Source organism: Cyprinus carpio, chromosome B23, assembly GCF_018340385.1.
Source record: "Cyprinus carpio isolate SPL01 chromosome B23, ASM1834038v1, whole genome shotgun sequence".
Classification (NCBI taxonomy): domain Eukaryota; kingdom Metazoa; phylum Chordata; class Actinopteri; order Cypriniformes; family Cyprinidae; genus Cyprinus; species Cyprinus carpio.
The window spans coordinates 9,814,825-9,832,041 of NC_056619.1; the positions used below are offsets into that span (position 1 = coordinate 9,814,825).

General features: G+C 35.3%; 1 protein-coding gene across 1 annotated transcript in view; it reads right to left on the reverse strand.

Moving 5' to 3' along the window:
• LOC109069277 (XK-related protein 7-like) overlaps window positions 1-17,217 on the reverse strand; it is a 56,228-nt gene that overhangs the window by 8,068 nt on the left and 30,943 nt on the right. Inside the window, exon 2 of the mRNA XM_042750671.1 lies at window positions 1,790-1,989. Coding sequence (XP_042606605.1) covers window positions 1,790-1,989 — 200 coding nt within the window. The remainder of the gene's footprint in view (window positions 1-1,789; window positions 1,990-17,217) is intronic.

The window sequence follows — 17,217 nt, forward strand, 5'->3', positions numbered from 1 at the left end:
AGATTTGCACAATAAATAGCACGAAGTCCATTCCAGAGGGAGTTATTCTCTTTATCAGTAAGTGCTGCTTCTGAACTCCCTCAACCACCTCGATTGTAGTCCTGAGTTTTCTTTTGGAAATGTACACGTCACAGTGTCCCTCATTTAAATAATTCCCGCCCCAAAACATGCGAGTGATATCTGGTTGAGTTGCATTAGTATTGTGTTGTTGCCATGTTGAAATGCTGTTTCATAGATCTAATGGTAACACTTTATTTTAGAGTCTCTTAACTAGTTGCTTATTAGCATGCATATTACTAGAATATTGGCCATTTATTAGTACAAATTAAGCACATATTAATGCCTTATTCTACATGACCTTATTCTACATCCCTAATTCTACCCAATACTTAAACTCACCTCACTAACTATTAATAAGCAGCAAATTAGGAATTCATTGAGGGAAAAGTTGTAGTTAATAGTGAATAAAAGTTCCCTATTCTAAAAGTGTTACCGGTGTAATATACTGACACAAATGCAATTTCTTCCCTAACTGTGTACATTCACTCCGCCCTCTTCTGAAAATGTGGGCAGGGAGAAGCAGTTAATTTGCATTTACAGAGACACTCAAGAAAAGAATGTTTTTGCTTCTATGCTCTTACAAATAAAGGTGCTTAAAAGGTAATTCACAGTGATGCCATAGAAAAACCATTTTTGGTTCCACTAAGAACCATTCAGTCAAAGTCTCTGTAAAGAAGCATCTCTTTCTTATCTTTTTATAATCTGAAGAACCTTCTTTTGCCACAAAGAACCTTTTGTGAAACAGATGTTAAAGGTTCTTTATGGAACAATTTAGACAAAAAGGTTTTTCTATGGCATCGTGAAGCACCTTTATTTTTAAGAGTGTACCCAAGAAGGGGCATTTACTGTACATGGCATAATAAATGAGCTGTAGTGTATTTTGAGCTTAAACTTCACAGACACATTCTGACACCTGAGACTTATATCTTGTAAAAGGGGCACCACAGCACCCCATAAGAAAACTCTTTTATGATCATCAAGGCTGCATTTCTTTAAAAAGTAAAAACAGTAATATTAAGAAATATTATTACAATTTAAATAAAATGTTTGGTTTTTGAATATATTTTAAAATGTAATTTATTTCTGTGATGTAAAGCTGAATTTTCAGCATTATTCCTCTGGTCATCAGTGTCACATGATCCTTCAGAAATCATACTTATATGCTGATTTGCTGCTCAACAAACGTTTCTTATTAGTTTTGAAAACAGTTGTGCTGCTTAATATTTTTGTAGAAACTGTGAGCAGCATTTATTTGAATTTTTTTTGTAACAATGTTAAAAAGGCTGTCACTTTTCATAAATTTATTGCACCCTTGCTGAAATAGTAAAATTCTTAATATATATATATATATATATATATATATATTTATATATATATATATATATATATATATATATATATATATATATATATATATATATATGTATTTAATAATTGTTAATCATTTTTTATTTTCATATAATATACTGCTGTCTTTTTCCCATGTTTGTAGCTGAGCCGTGTCATATGTCATCGCACAGAGAGAAGCGTGTTAAACGTTTTGTTTAATTCATCACAAGCAAACGTCTTCTCCGGAATGGCCGTATGAATAAGTCATGACGATCACGGCACAATCACACAAGCGTTCTGTCCTCTCTCTCTTTCTCAACACTCCTCATTAAGTATGCCCAACTAAAAGCATCTCATGTGCCCACCTGGGAACCCTCTGTATGTGTGTGTGTTGTCTCACCCTGTAGGGGCAGTATGTGGTTGCTGTGGATCATGATGCTGAGCTGCAGCACGAGCTGAGGCGCGCTCTTCAGGAAAGCCTCCAGCAGCCGCAGCATGTTGATGTCAGCGCTCTCGAACATCAGACGCCAGTAGAAATTACGCTGACCCGGGCCGCCATGCCAACGGCTTTGCAGTCCCAGGCACAAGGTGTGGACGTACCTGGAGACACACAGAGGGGAAATGTCAAGGGGTTATTTAGGTTCAGTAATTAAAGGTCAAATGATGTTACATGGGGATATATTCTCTCTTTAGCCACTGATTGCAAATATACATTAACAGTTAATGATTTCTTCAGTGACGGCCTACCAAAGCACATAATTTGTTTACTGTATGTACTGATATTACCAATAACTGCATAAGCCCAGCAATATGCATACTTACAACATGACAAATTAACAATTTTGTAAATGCATAAACAACAACAGAAGTTTGATTTACCAGCCAAACACATGGAACAAACACTGAGCTAATTATTGTGTTTGTATTAGCAACATGACAGATGAATTTAATAGAGTTTGATTAGATGCTCAGCCTTTCTCAAAAGATATTTTTGCTGTCTCAACTGTGCATGATTATTATTATTTGTATTATTTTGAATTTACCTCAGCACGTTTTTTTTTTTTTTTTCTGTTGTCAGTTTGTAATATTATACTGCTCTCTACTGTGTAATTAAACATAGGGCTATACTGATTTTAAAGTCAATTCTAGCAGTGCAATTATTTTTTGTTTTTTAAATGTAGAATTCCAATTTATTCATTGAAGTATTTGACTAACTGGACAACATGCTGTCTTATACGGTTCCAAAACGATGCCTTAGAGTAAAAAAGCTAAAGCTAAAAACCAGTGGAGGAAACTCTGTTAGGAAATTCTCATGGTTTAAAATGTAGTTCAAGTTCTTATTTGCATATTCATGAGGTTAATAACATTGATTGGGCAAGAACAGGATGCAACTTGTTTGAATAGGCTATGCAGAAACATTGCTAAGGTTGTATTACTGTATATCTCCTGAAATGTACCACACAAATAATACTGTCTTTATCATTTTAGTTATATGTTATATGAGCAATAAATGTTGTTACATTTGCTGAGTGGTGTTTTTGATAGGAGTGTTTTTTTCTCTTTGGCCAGTCAACAATTCTCTAAAAATATATAAATCATCGAACTACTGTGGGGGAATTCTGGCGTAAACCTGGTTGAATGGTGAGTGGGTGAGACAGGTCTAGTACCTAAACTATCTGAAAACAAGCTTTGGCTGAGCTGAGCGAACTGACTGTCAAAGTGCGCATCACAATATGACACCAGCAGAGTGGCACTGAGGGCTTTTCACCTGTCAGCAGCTTTTGGCAGGAGAAGAAAAGGACACAACCTGATACCATACACACACACACACACACACACACACACACACACACACACACACACACGCATGGTCAATGCGGTGAGCTCAAGCTCAAGCCATCCTTTTCCTAAACTATCAGAGAGGATGCACTTAATGTTTACTTTTATGATCCATTAATGATCAGAAACATTTTTCAGTTGATTCAACTGATTCAAAATGTGAAGGATTTTCAAATTCAGTTGAATGTCGCTAAATAATTGAATGTCATTTTATTACATGGCTTATCATATTTTGCTGAATGATATCCAATACTTGTTTATTACTAATTGTGGGGTGCTGATTCCAAAAATAGAGCTTGTTTTACAAAATATGATGTGCATTTGATAGCATTTTTGCTTTAGACAACCATTTGTAGAAGAAGTGATCATCAGAAAAAATGTCCATAAAGACACAATTCCTACTTCTGTCTTCCCAAGTTTGTTTGATTCAAAGCCAATTTTCTCCTGTATGAATGATTATAGTAATAAATTTTTTTATTTAATGTTTTATTTAATCCTGATTTCAAGGTAAGAATAGTGGCCAGTGACAGAAGAAAATGAAAACATGTCCTGATGTTTTCTGTGGGTGTTTTACTCCATTCAAACAGCAACAGAAAATGACAGATTTTGTGAAAAAGGTACACTTGTGTTTATGTAAAGTTCCTTGGCATTAAATAGAGTCTTTGAAGTTATTCCAATCCTTTGCAGATTGGAAGTTAAATTCTTCCTTTTGAAAATTCTTATTTTGTAAAAAAAATTATATGTGATGGAACATGTTATTGAAATATTTAAACGCAGCATAATCATATTAGGAAGTGTTAGGCTTTCTTGCACATCAGCAGAAATACTTTTTCAAAATGCAGTGCTGTTATCTATTTAATCTTCTTCATCTTTCTACTCCTTTTGATTCGGTCAAAAAACTCTTTTTCGAGTTCATTTGATTCAAATAAATAAATATTGAATTTAATGTATCTCGTTGTAATGCTTTTTCAAACTGAATTCTGAAATAGAATTTATTCAGTAAAAGAATTCTCTGATTCAGCTGAATCGCCTCTTCTCAATCCTGTTCTCTTTCTAACTCTCTCCTTTCCTCTCTCATCTCGGCTCTAACCAGCTTCAGGCCAGCTGCATTATCTAAAGGCTGCAGAAGAGTACTTTATCCCGAGCTCTACACTCTCAGCCTGCAATGGGAGGGATTTTTTCATGCTTAACTCTGATAGGCAGTGAGGGCCAAAGATTGTATTTCATGCTCCTCTCTGATAGGCTAAAGGTTTTAAGGGAACTGAGCCTGCATGGCACTATGGGAGATTTCGGGATGATCCAATGCCAAGCACTCCATGTGAAGCGAATGTGAATATTTTCCTATCTCCAAGAGAGAGTAAAAGAGAAAGACAGCATTGAAAGCAAAGACATGCCAAATACCAAATAAAATCAAACACATAATGCTACAATTTCTGCTGTGTGAGTGTGTGGCGTCTCAGACATTTAGCTAGTATGTGCACTCCAGCACATCCATTATCACAAGGATGAATTAATCTTTAGGTCTCCAGTGCACTGGAGTGGTTTGGAGTGACGAAATCTGAGAAAAATAAGAGAATCACCACAGACCTGAATCACAGAAACCATGTTTTTCTATATTTCAGATAAATGGCTTTATGAAGTTGTCATTGAACTGTTGCAGTGAGGCTGATATAAAAGGACAGGTAGCAGTGAAAAACACCTGAGAACCTGAGAGTAGAGACTAAAGCGGTTGAGCTTTACAGTTTGAAGGACTTTAATTACATTGATTCTGGCAATAATGAACCTTGATTACTTTATACAAAGACCTGAAGGATAACAGAGAGTTCCAACTAAGAAAATATACAGAGAGATAGAGAGAAAGAAACCGAGCATGTATGTGTGTGGCTAATTTATCCTTTGCAGTAATTAGCACCCCTGTCCCTGTTGAGACCGCCAAGCTGTATTGTTGTCTAACACGCTTACAGTCAACACTGTTTAACACAGTCTGCATTTCAGCAATAAGCTGCATTATTATCGGGTGTCTATTAGCAGATGTGCCATCTGCTGTGTATGAAAACTAACGTGTGATTCAATTGAAGAATTCTCAAATTTAAAGGGATACTCCACCCCAAAATGAAAATTTTGTCATTAATCACTTACCCCCATGTCGTTACAAACCCATAAAAGCTTTGATATTTTGGATGAAAATAGGGAGGCTTGTGACTGTCCCATAGACTGCCAAGTAAATTACACCGTCAAGGTCCAGAAAAGTATGAAAAGCATCGTCAGAAAAGTCCATCTGCCATCAGTGATTCAACTGTAGTCAATGGGACAGTCACAAGCCTCCCTGTTTTCATGCAAAATATCATAAATTGTGTTCCAAAGACGAACAAAGATTTTACGGGTTTGGAACGACATGGTACAGTGATTAATGACAAAATTTTCATTTTTGGGTGGAGTATCCTTTTAAATTAATTTCTTATATGTGCACTCTTGCATTACATTATTTACTTTTAAGCAAGAGAATTCCTTAGTTGTGCTAACTGAATTTGAAGATTCTTCAGTTGACTCAGCTGATTTCTTTTGAAATCAAAGATCTCTACTCTGTTGAAAAGAAAGCTTTCAAAAAGGGGGTTTCGCAGTGATGCCTTAGGAGACCCATATTTGGTTCCAAAAAGAACATTTGAATAATCTAAAGAACATTTGGTTCTTCAGGTCCTTAACGGAAACATAAATGGCAAAAAATAATCTTTATTTATTAAAGCGTGGAATTCAGTTGATTCTACCAAAGAACTTCTCAAATTCACTGGAATAAAATAGCGGACACTAGCAGACTCGCAGATGCGGAAAGTATAACACAGGCTTTAGGATGATTAGCTAAACGGGTTTCACCTGTGCCAGATTGGTTGATTATCTGATCGTGCTTCTCCCGAAACTCATTCTTGCATACTGTAACTAATTACATGCATTACCTACACTAAGCATTGTATATAATAGAATTAAATATACTCTCCTATACTCTGTTCCCTCTCTCCAGGTGTATGTGGAGTATACTGAGAGGCAGAACTGAAGGCAATGGATCTGTGAGATGTTCTCTCTTCTGCTCTCATAGTGTGATATAGTGATAAGATGTGATATAAGCACATATATTTGTGTGAGACACACACACACACACACACACACACACACACACACTTGGCACTGTCAAAGAGACCTGCTGTTTCATTCAGCTTGATCAAAGTCTACAACCTTCAAGCCTCTATACATTTCACCTTAAGCACAAAGTATACTTCGGTATATAACTTTGGTTTGTTATGCTTAGGTTTTTACAACAAACTACTGGAGATGTGGCAATAATGGTCGAAAGTGGATGAAACTGTAGATGAAACACCACCTGTGTCTCACGCTATTAAATACAGTGTAATGTGAGATGCTCCTTGCCGAAAACTGAAGAATACTTTGAGAAACCCTCTTTATTTAAACTTCAATTCCTCAAAGGAGTCTTTAATTAAGTTTTTTAATCAAAACTACAAACCAGTTGACCCAGACCCAAGACCAGAGAGACAATAGGCTTAAATCTTCACAAAGGCACTATTGCACTAAAACACTAAACACTGAATCAATATTCAAAAGTGTTCATTATCTTTGAGACAGAAAAATGCGATTTTCATTTTCTAATGAAAGCTTTCAATTCCATTTCCACTTAAGATCTTCCAGGGGGCTGGACAGAGCAAAGGTGGTACCTTTTTGGTTGAGCTGGTTTACCATCTTCTAATCTAAACCACTTGAGTATAAGAGTATATTATGGTCCTGTGTGGTCCTGGGACTCTAGACTTCCTTCTTCTCACAATTATGAGATGTATTGTTCACTTGCTATAACAATATCAAAACTGCACCAGAAATGTGTAAAATAAAGTGTTTTTGTTGCACAGTTGCACTTCAAATCTGTTTTGTGTGTAATACGCTGCATGCAAAAGTGACAACAATGCACTGTGAAAAGTGTACAACATCAGAGCTGCGAAGAGATATAATTTCTTATTTCTTCACTTATTTCACACTGCGGTGATACTGGCACACAATCAAGAGCTCTTCATCGATCTATATCAAGAGTACATTTGCAGTGTCTTGTTTCCAGGAGTCTGGAGGCCCCTGACAGTCAGAGACCCCGGGTTACTGGCCCCATTGGCTCAGCCCATAATCCATCCTTGCTTAAACTGGTATGACCTGGTTTTTCCAGGAGGCAGGGGTATGAGAGCTGGTGTGGGTATTGAGGGTGGCAGTGAGGTAAAAACTTCTGGCAAATTGTGAACATACGGAATCAGGGAGCACAAGCAAACAAGTCACTTCTCAGATATATGGATTTACCATATAAAAGATGAAATAAAATAAAAAAAAAATCTTTAAAATAAAAGAGAGTGCGCCTCTGTGGAAAATGAGTTTTTAATGAATTAAAAATTTTAAATGGTATATGCTATTGTTGAAATGTTTGAATGTTTTTGAAAGACTTCTCTTAAGCTCACCAAGGCTGCATTTATTTGATCAAAAATACAGTAAAAATAGGAATATTGTGAAATATAAAATGAGTTTTCTATTTTAAAATTGTAATTTATTCTTGTGATGGCAAAACTGAATTATCAGCAATTTTCTGATCCTTCAGAAATCAATTCAATATGCTGATTCAAAAGTTATTTCATGGAAAACATGATAATTTTTCATCTGGATTCTTCGATCAATACAGTAGAAAGTAAAAAAAGCTGAATTAATGTATCAATTTCTTTCATAAAATAAACATCTTGCTGAAACTCAAACTTTTGAATGGCAGTGTACATAAATGTATATATTTAATCAATACTTTCTAGCCTTAACTCAATAAAAACATAATATTACACATCAAAAACTGACCTGAAGCAGCCCAACGTTCATGAGTTTTAATGTTAAAATCATATTTTATCATTACTGGTGTAAGATGGGTCTACACATATTGTGGCTTACTTTACTGTCATGATCTGCGCAAGTACTGTAGATGAATCAATTTTAGAGCAAGTCAAGGCAGGGAAAAACTGAATGCTCTTCTACTTTTACTCAGTATGAGCCACATGCTGTTCCCTGCGACTCCATTTGCAATGCAAATGACTAACATCTCCTGTCTATCAGCCTATCCCCACCTTAGTCCTCCACCATCCCAGCAGCCTCTGGGGTAGAGCTGCTGTAATTAGCGTGATTAATGCTCACATTGAGTGTGAATGAGGCCTGGGAGGTTGTCCCAGCCAGAACACACACACAAACACGCACACACATGTATTTACACACTAACACACAAACAGAGTCTGCCATAGGTAGAGTCTTTCTTCTTCTGAGTTCCTCTAAAAACAAGTATCCAGGACGGAGGGGAAACTCATTAACTCAGGCAAATACAGCTAATTACACTAAACGAGGCTTAGAGTGCACAAAATACGGAAGCAGGGAAGATGCAGCTGGCGCGCAGGGTTCTAGGTGAAGAGCCTCTCTCTCTCGCTCTCATTCACATTCATACACTCATCTGCACTCATATACATTAAACAGCTGCCGCCACATTAAAGCCTGACTGAAAGGACTTGACAAGATATTCAATGATATTATGGCTTCTTTGAAATAAGGAATCAGCCAATTATTCCACAAACATAACATTGAAGTGCGATGAAAGAAATCTGTCCGGATTTGAAAAGAAAAAATCTTTTACTCAACGTGTTTAACTATAGCGAGAAGCAAATACAATCCTTCTCACAAGGAAATGAAGCTCTCTTTAAACACCTGTCTGCTAGGCTTCTTGTTTGTCATAAACTTGAAATAAACTGCTTTGGCTTAACAGAAGAACTTAATCTAAACTTAGCAGAAACCTTTCTGCAATTTTATAAGTAAGGATGTCCCCAGATATTCCCAAATGAAGATTTTCTCAAATTTTGTTCACTTCTGGGAAAATTTTTTTAATTTGTAAGCAAACACACACAAGCATGCGCATGCACGCACGCACGCACGCACGCACGCACGCACGCACACACACACTTTCCCTTCCTGTTGAAGTGCATTCTTCTGTCATTACATCAAGATCTTTGTTTCCATTCATTTAACTTTTCACCATAATTTCTGTAATTTCTACTTGATTTTATGAGTTTCATAGTTTCTCAAAATTAAGCCTATTTTACAGGTCAATAACAAATTCTTGGAAAGATTCTCCAAAGTTCTTGGAAATGTTAATTTCATTTGGTTTTGAAAAACATTTATACCATTTCAAGAAAAGTTTAAATCTGAAATCGCAATGTAACCAAGCCAAAAAAAAAAAAAACACATATTTCCCTTACACCCTTGATTCAGTACACAAGAGTTTACACATCTTGTTTATTTAAAAGATATTTAAAAACATAATGTTTTAATTCATTAATATCATGCTTTTTTCTTCATGATGATAGGAAAAATAGGAATTGAAAATTCATTTTAGTTCATTATAGAAAAGGTCTGTTTAAGCCTTGATATATGTGAATTGCATTTTTAATATATTATTGTTTTTTTGATTATTTTTTTTTTTTTTTTTATTATTATTATTATTATTAATAATAATAGGTTTCATGATTCTTACAAAACTCTGACTAAACAGATAACTTGAAATCATTTGCTCAACCTCAGAGTTATAAGACTTATAAGATTCTTTCCCCTCAGTTCTCATCATTGTAATGCAGCAAAATAAATAAATAAATAAATAAAAATAAATTAAATAAATTAAAACGTGAAACCTATACAGTATTGTCATACATAGTCATACATTGTCATACAAGTATTGCTTGTAATTTATGCTGATTTTAATCTTTGTCTCTGTGAAGTTCACTCATAAGCAATATGTTGGGACTGTCTTGTGTGTTTTGACCAATTTGAACACTTACATAATTTGAAGTGGAAAGTTCGCTGTAAGGATGCTTTATATGGCTGCAATAACTTTTATTGGAAGACATAAAGTCCTCAGAGAGAGGAAGAAAGAAAGAAAACGAGCAGTTAGAATGCCGAACTGCTGCATGTGGTTTAACTAAATGAGGGTAATTATCCCATTTGAATGGAGAGAGTCCAGTTTAAGCCATGGATTATACACTAAACCCAGGTGAGTGACTGTCTCAATGACTCTACTTAAACTGTAAATTAAACCCACTAAGCAATTACAGTACAAAGACATCATCAATATTTAGTGTGTGTACTTAGCTATAGTTTAGGAACAAAACTGCTCTCAGAAGTGGGCTACATCAGACAAAACCTGTCTCTTCTGACAAAAAATGATTCATAAATAATATCAGTGTCAGTAAAAACAACAGAAGTCAGAGGAAATTTACCTCTGTGTGTGTGCTTTCTGTGTGGATGGAAGGATGGATGGATGAGTAAGAAGCAGATGATGAGATGACATCCATAGGAGGAAGTTCCTCACTGCATTGAATACATTAATACATAAACCGAAATGTGCCGCAAATCCCTCTCTGTCATGCAGAAAGCAGGCAGCGGAGACGGAAAAGTGCCCAGCCCTCCTGCGGTGAGTCTATACAAGCACAAAACTACACAACATTACTCAAACCACATGCCTTTTTCCTTTACTGTCTTTCTTCAAAAATATTCTGTTATTTTGTTTCTGACAGAGTAATGACTGTCATTCATCTCTACCAGCATATTGACATTTCTCTATTATAGCCAGGGCTGTCTGTGCGACCAATGAAAATGAGCTGAATGACAAATACATCTAGTCCAAAAGATTCTTTCATTTGTGAATGGCAGCATTAAACATTTGTGAAGTTTAAATACCATCCAACCATTAAAAAAAAAGTCAAAAATGTTTTGTCGAGAGATGTACTGTTTTTAAAGCAAATGCGGTGCATTTCAACTAATATAAGGCAGGACAGGCTTTAAGGGAATAATATAAATCCATAAATCCATACAATCTGTCTGCATTACTTCATATTTAAGCCTGTAATAATTTTTTGATAATACATCAAAAAAAAAAAAAAAAAAAAAAAAAAAAAAAAATATATATATATATATATATATATATATATAATATATATATATATATACATATATAGTAAATATATAAGGCAGTATGTCAAACAAAAAATAAAATAAAATAAAATAAATGCATAAATAAAAAACTTGATTATAGCCCATTAGACAGGCCATTAGAAAAAGGTGAGACAAGGTAACTTTGTTTTTCTAAATTAAATGTATTTTTATCAAGATCATTGCAATTCATTTTTAAAACACACTAAACCAGCCAGAGACAGTTCTTCTAATCAGAGAAATCCCATGAGTCATATGACAGCCAATCACACACAATGGAACTAATTGGACAAACACAATGCAGCCAATCACAATCACCAAACCCTGTAGTTGCTCTTTTAACTCCACTGAAAAACAAAAAACTAAAATATATACAATTAAATAAAATATTCATAGGTCACAAGGTTGACATTGAAATAATACAATTAGACAAGAGTTTTTTTTTTTTTTTTGAGGAAAATGTAAGTGGTGCTTGCTTGTGCAAAATTTGCCGCAAAGCTAGAGTAGAGTGCTCTGAGTGGTTGCCAGGTATATGTTTACTGGCAAAAAGTGACCCCTAAATCTCTATGATATTCTAGCTTTTTAGATTTGTAGATGTGAAAATTCAGCTCATTGGGATTTTTGCAAAAATCATCTAGTCACTTAGAAAATTAAATTATCACACCTCATGTCCATACCACAAATAGTGCAGGATGAGTTACACACCAAAGCTTAATATTTAGGATTAGGGGTTTGTTCAAATTACTAAACCTGAGCAGTATATAAGAATAAATGCAATGAAATTTTCCTACTTAGATGCTTTCACATGCATTATGCATGCAGCACCCCAGCACTCTGTCTCAGGTAAACACATTTTCAGGAATGTTTATTGATGTGCACACACTCACACACACACTCGCACTCGCACACACACACTCGCACGCACACACACACACACACACACACACACACACACACACACACACACACACACACACACACACACACACACACACACTTTCTCTAGCTGACTGTGTGACTGTCTCTTTCTCTCTCATCCAGCGCTGGTCAGCAGCAGCCAGCACTGTCAAAATTGCAGAGAGATAAAGATTGAGACTCTGCCTCTCTCTTTACAAGAAGTCCAGTATCTGATTGACAGCTGTCCTGTCCCATGAGGCTTTAAAGAACACTTTTATAAAGTTGTGCACTCCAGAGAGATAAGCCTCTGCAATACCAGCACTATTTTTGAAGGTTTATTTTTTGCATAAACGGGAAAATATAAACTATACATTTTCCATTTTCTCCAACAAAGCGAAATCAGCAGCGGAAAATAGGAGTGAGTTTTTCTGACATGAATGACGGGGAAAAAAAATCACTTTATAATTTTCCAGTGTTGCTATAAATCTAAAACACTATCTTATGCTCTTTTTATACTGTGTTTCCTGCTGAATAATTTTTGGATTGTTTCGCCGTCCTTCTCCCTCTTGTGTTTAACGAAGACAGCAAAGACACAAAACTCGGCACAACAAAGAGCTGGAGAGCGATAGAGACACTAAAAAGACACTACAGAGAAAAATCATGTCAAACTATGTAAAGCTGAAATGACTCAATCTTCAAAATGATCGACTAGAACGAATCTTCATTTTTCTGTTGTCTTCTTCAGTTGTCACGTTCCTGTATGTTTGAGAGAATGGAACAAAGACCAACTTCGTGAAACAATCCCACTCAAGCCCACAATCTGTCCATCTCTGCCTTCTCTCACTCTGCTCGCCTGCCAATCAAAAGTGCTGATCATTATCGCCATGGAGACAGAAGGCTTGGTGACGTCATCAAACAAGCTTTCAGAACAGCAGGTTATCAGAAAGTGACTCACTGGCAGAAAGAGTTTACTTCACTTCTAAAGTTAACTTAGCACTCTACAGAGTCAAGGTCAAGGGACGGTCTGGTTTTAAAATGGTATGATTCTCTCTCCTTATTAGTTTATCTAGTTCTCTCTCAGACAGAGCAAATCTTTCCAATTAGTGAGGCCAGTGGTCTGGAACAAAGAGACGCACAAAATGTCTTTACGGGATTAGTCACAGTGTTTTTCTCCCACCCTGGCTCTTCTCTCATTAAAATGCACTTGAAATACAGAATGGTACACATCAAAAATGTACTTAAATGAGAACGTAGACATTTGTTATTTATTATAGAAAATGTATATGAACTATTCCTAATTAACTTAAGAGCTCAATTTAATACACACTTGCCGTGTGACAGCCGCTTTCTGTGTGCTCTCAGAAAACCGTATATCAGAAGTTTTAACTAATATGTTTAAAAGCACATGATTTCAGCTCGATAGACATGATAATCAAAACCAAACAGATGCTTTTTTAGCAAAGTATCTGAGGTACAAGCTGTAATGGCACAGCCTTCGTTTGGAAAAGGGGGCGGGGAGCAGCAACTCATTTGCATTTAAAGAGACATGCACAAAAACAACGTGTTTCTGCCTCCACTTAAAATAGGCATTTTAAAAATTATATAATAAATGATCTGTGGGGTATTTTGAGGCGAAACTTCACATGCACATTCTGGGGAAATCTGCGACATATATTACATATTGTAAAAAGTGGAATAATCGGTCTCCTTTAATTACGTTCATTGTGTTTGTGTTAGTATTAGAGTTAGAGATATATATATATATATATATATATATATATATATATATATATATATATATATATATATATATATTGACATTTAAGACTTTAAAAAGAATTTTATTCATGAAGATGTCCCCAAATGTAAGGTAAAGTTTACCTCTCTTTAGGGATATCTCGGGACAAAAATATATAAATTAGAAAAATAAATAAATAAATAAATAAATATATGTATATTAATAGAGTTTATAGCCCACACACACACACACACACACACACACACAAAACGCAATCAGTAATCTATAAAGAGGCATTAATTAATGAAAAAAAAGGATTTTACATGGTTAAGTAAATATTAAAAGATAACTATTAAATCTACTGTAGTCTGCATGTTAAATATAAATATATAAAAAGTATTTTATATATTTAAGTAATTATTTATAGTTTAGTATTAATTTTAATTTTGTATGTATGTTTGGTAAATAAATATGTTTAGGAATCAGGCATTAGATTCACTAGCAAAATGTCGACTCCGAGCTAAACATCTTCAGTGAGCTGTGTAACGGTACACTGCAGCTAGTAGGAATTCACATCTGAGTTTCTAAGTACTTCATTTGAACTGTTGCATAGTCAATGCCTTACTTTCTCTGCTAAAATGGATAACCTGAAATCATTTACTCAACCTCAGTGTTCCTTTGGACCCAAACACTTGAAACATTTTTTTAAATACTGTATCTTCTTTTGTGTTCCACAAAAGAAAGTAAGTCATACCGGTTTGGAACGACATGAGGGTGAAATGCTTGTTTTGGGTGAACTAACCTGTTAAGCTGTCAGTGGATTTTAACTTGTAGATTTATTAAAAGCCAAATCAGATTTTGCATATGCCATCTAATCTTACAGTGAGAAGATTTTATAATGCACTCTCAAAGCTGTCAGAGCCTCAAAGAGAAAGAGTATTACTGAATGACAGCATTCGCGCTCTTGATCAGACTGAACTGGTTTGGCTTTCCTCTGTGGGACTGGACAAACTTGGTTTAGCACTCAAGCACAGACATATGAACTGCCAAAGTCCTCTCTCTCTGTCTTGATCTGTGTCTCCGTGTCTTGCTCTCTCTCCCTCTTATTCCTTCTGTCTGCCACTTGATGCCATCCGCTACCCTGACCCCTGCTGTTTCCATGGAGATGTGAGAGTGGTGCCATGCTCGCTCTTTTAATAATTAACATGTCTGGAAAACGGAGCTGTTCCAGAGGAGCTGTTCAGGTATATTGCTGTGGTTTTTTTTTAAACATACCGCAGGTCCTCCACATTGCAGTCTGCCTGCTCATTACTCACATAAACACCCACCATCTGGCCGAAAGAGACCTCAACAATGTTTCAATGGTCCTTATAAAGTAATATGGCGGTATGGCACATTGATTATATCAGATAGAAATGCCATGGCACTTTGATATGTACCATGAAACTGAATAATGCCATATTCAAGTACATTAAAATCTGTAACTGTGCTTTAAAGGTACAGGGCATCTTGCAGCTAAGTAAGATAAGACATATAGAGCACGTGTGTTTCAAATATATATGTACACTACCATTCAACATTTGAGGTCGGTAATATTTTTTATATGAAAGAAATTAATACTTTCATTAATACTATTCAGAAAGGATGCATTAAATTGCTCAAAAGACAGTAAAGACATTTACATATGTTACAAAAGACTTCTATTTCAAATAAAGATGTTCTTTAAAATTTCTATTAATAAAAAAATTCTGAATATTTCCAAAAGCAGCATAACTGTTTTCAACATTAAATATAATAAGAAATATTTCTTCAGCAGCAAATAAGCGTATTAGAATGATTTAAAGTATCATGTGACACTGACTACTAAAGTAATGAGGCTGAAATTTCAGCTTTGCATCACAAATTATATGTGTAACATTTTTAAATATTTTAACATACAATTTCTTTGAAATTTAGTAATATTGCACAATATTGCTGTTTTACTGTATTTTATTAATCTAATAAATGCAAAGAAGCGAGATTTCATTCAAAAACATTACAAAATCTTTCAAAAACCCACGCTTATGAATGGTCACATATACGATGAAAATACTGGGGGCAAAATAATATACTGTTTTGAGCAATTTAGGGCACAATTGATGGTAACTAAATTTTCATTTTAAAATAAATGATCTGTTGAAAGCATGACTTGGTGGGACTGATCAAATTAGAAATGTCAGTTATTGATTTCAGCCAAATCGTCTCTGGAAAAAAAATATGTCTAATGGTTAAATACTTAATACATTTTGTTATATAATTAATAGATTTTTGGGATGGTTAAACATGATATTAATATAGAACATGTGCAGAAATCTGTGGTAATTTACCATGTCAAATTAAATATCAATAAATAATACTGTACCATAGTAGCTACCCAAAGAAAAAAAAGAAAAGAGACTTGGTCAAAATATGGTATTATCATTTAAGCAACATTTAACAATTACTTTACCATTGTACTTGATAATATCATATGCATTTGCCATGGTGTTTACACTATACATGCTACTTTAATAATAAGGATACAGTAAATGAGAAGTGAGTGACGGAGGGAGGGAGGGAAGCAATAAGGAAGAGCTTGAAACTCTGAATCTTTGAGCAACTAGGCAACAAACCAACTAGTGTTTTTGTTATAGTAATCTTTTTTTCATTAGAAAACCTAAAGATCAATCCATCAAGAGGACATCAGAAAGAGGGAAAGTCAGAGAAGGAGCAAGCAGGAGAAATACAGAATGAGAAAGACAGGTATTTAAAGCAAGAGAGACAAGGAGGATCGAGGGCAAGTGATCGATGTGTGCTGCCAACCTCTTCAGCCCTGATAGGATCTGTCTGTGAGCTGTACACATTCATTTGCAAGAGAAATCAGACATGAAACAGGAGCTGCACACATCCAAGTAAATGCAATATGTTTAATATATTCACGTTAAGCACATTGGTAATGGTCTTAGATTGGATGCTTGTATTTATGTGTGTGTGTCTTTGTCACAAGTGTTTAAAAGTCAGACTGCCATTTAGTGTGTAGCTGTCACAGTGTTGAATGGGCATATTCTGAATAAGAAGTGAAGAGTAGGTCAGTCACAGACAAGACTGAAATCAATTCTCATTTAGGACTGTAGACACACACACACACACACACACACACACACACACACACACACACACACACACACACACACACACACACACACACACACACACACACACACACACACACACGTGCGTCCTTGAGATAAGACGAAAGAGTGCTGCTGAGTGAAAGAGTGCTCTCTCACTAT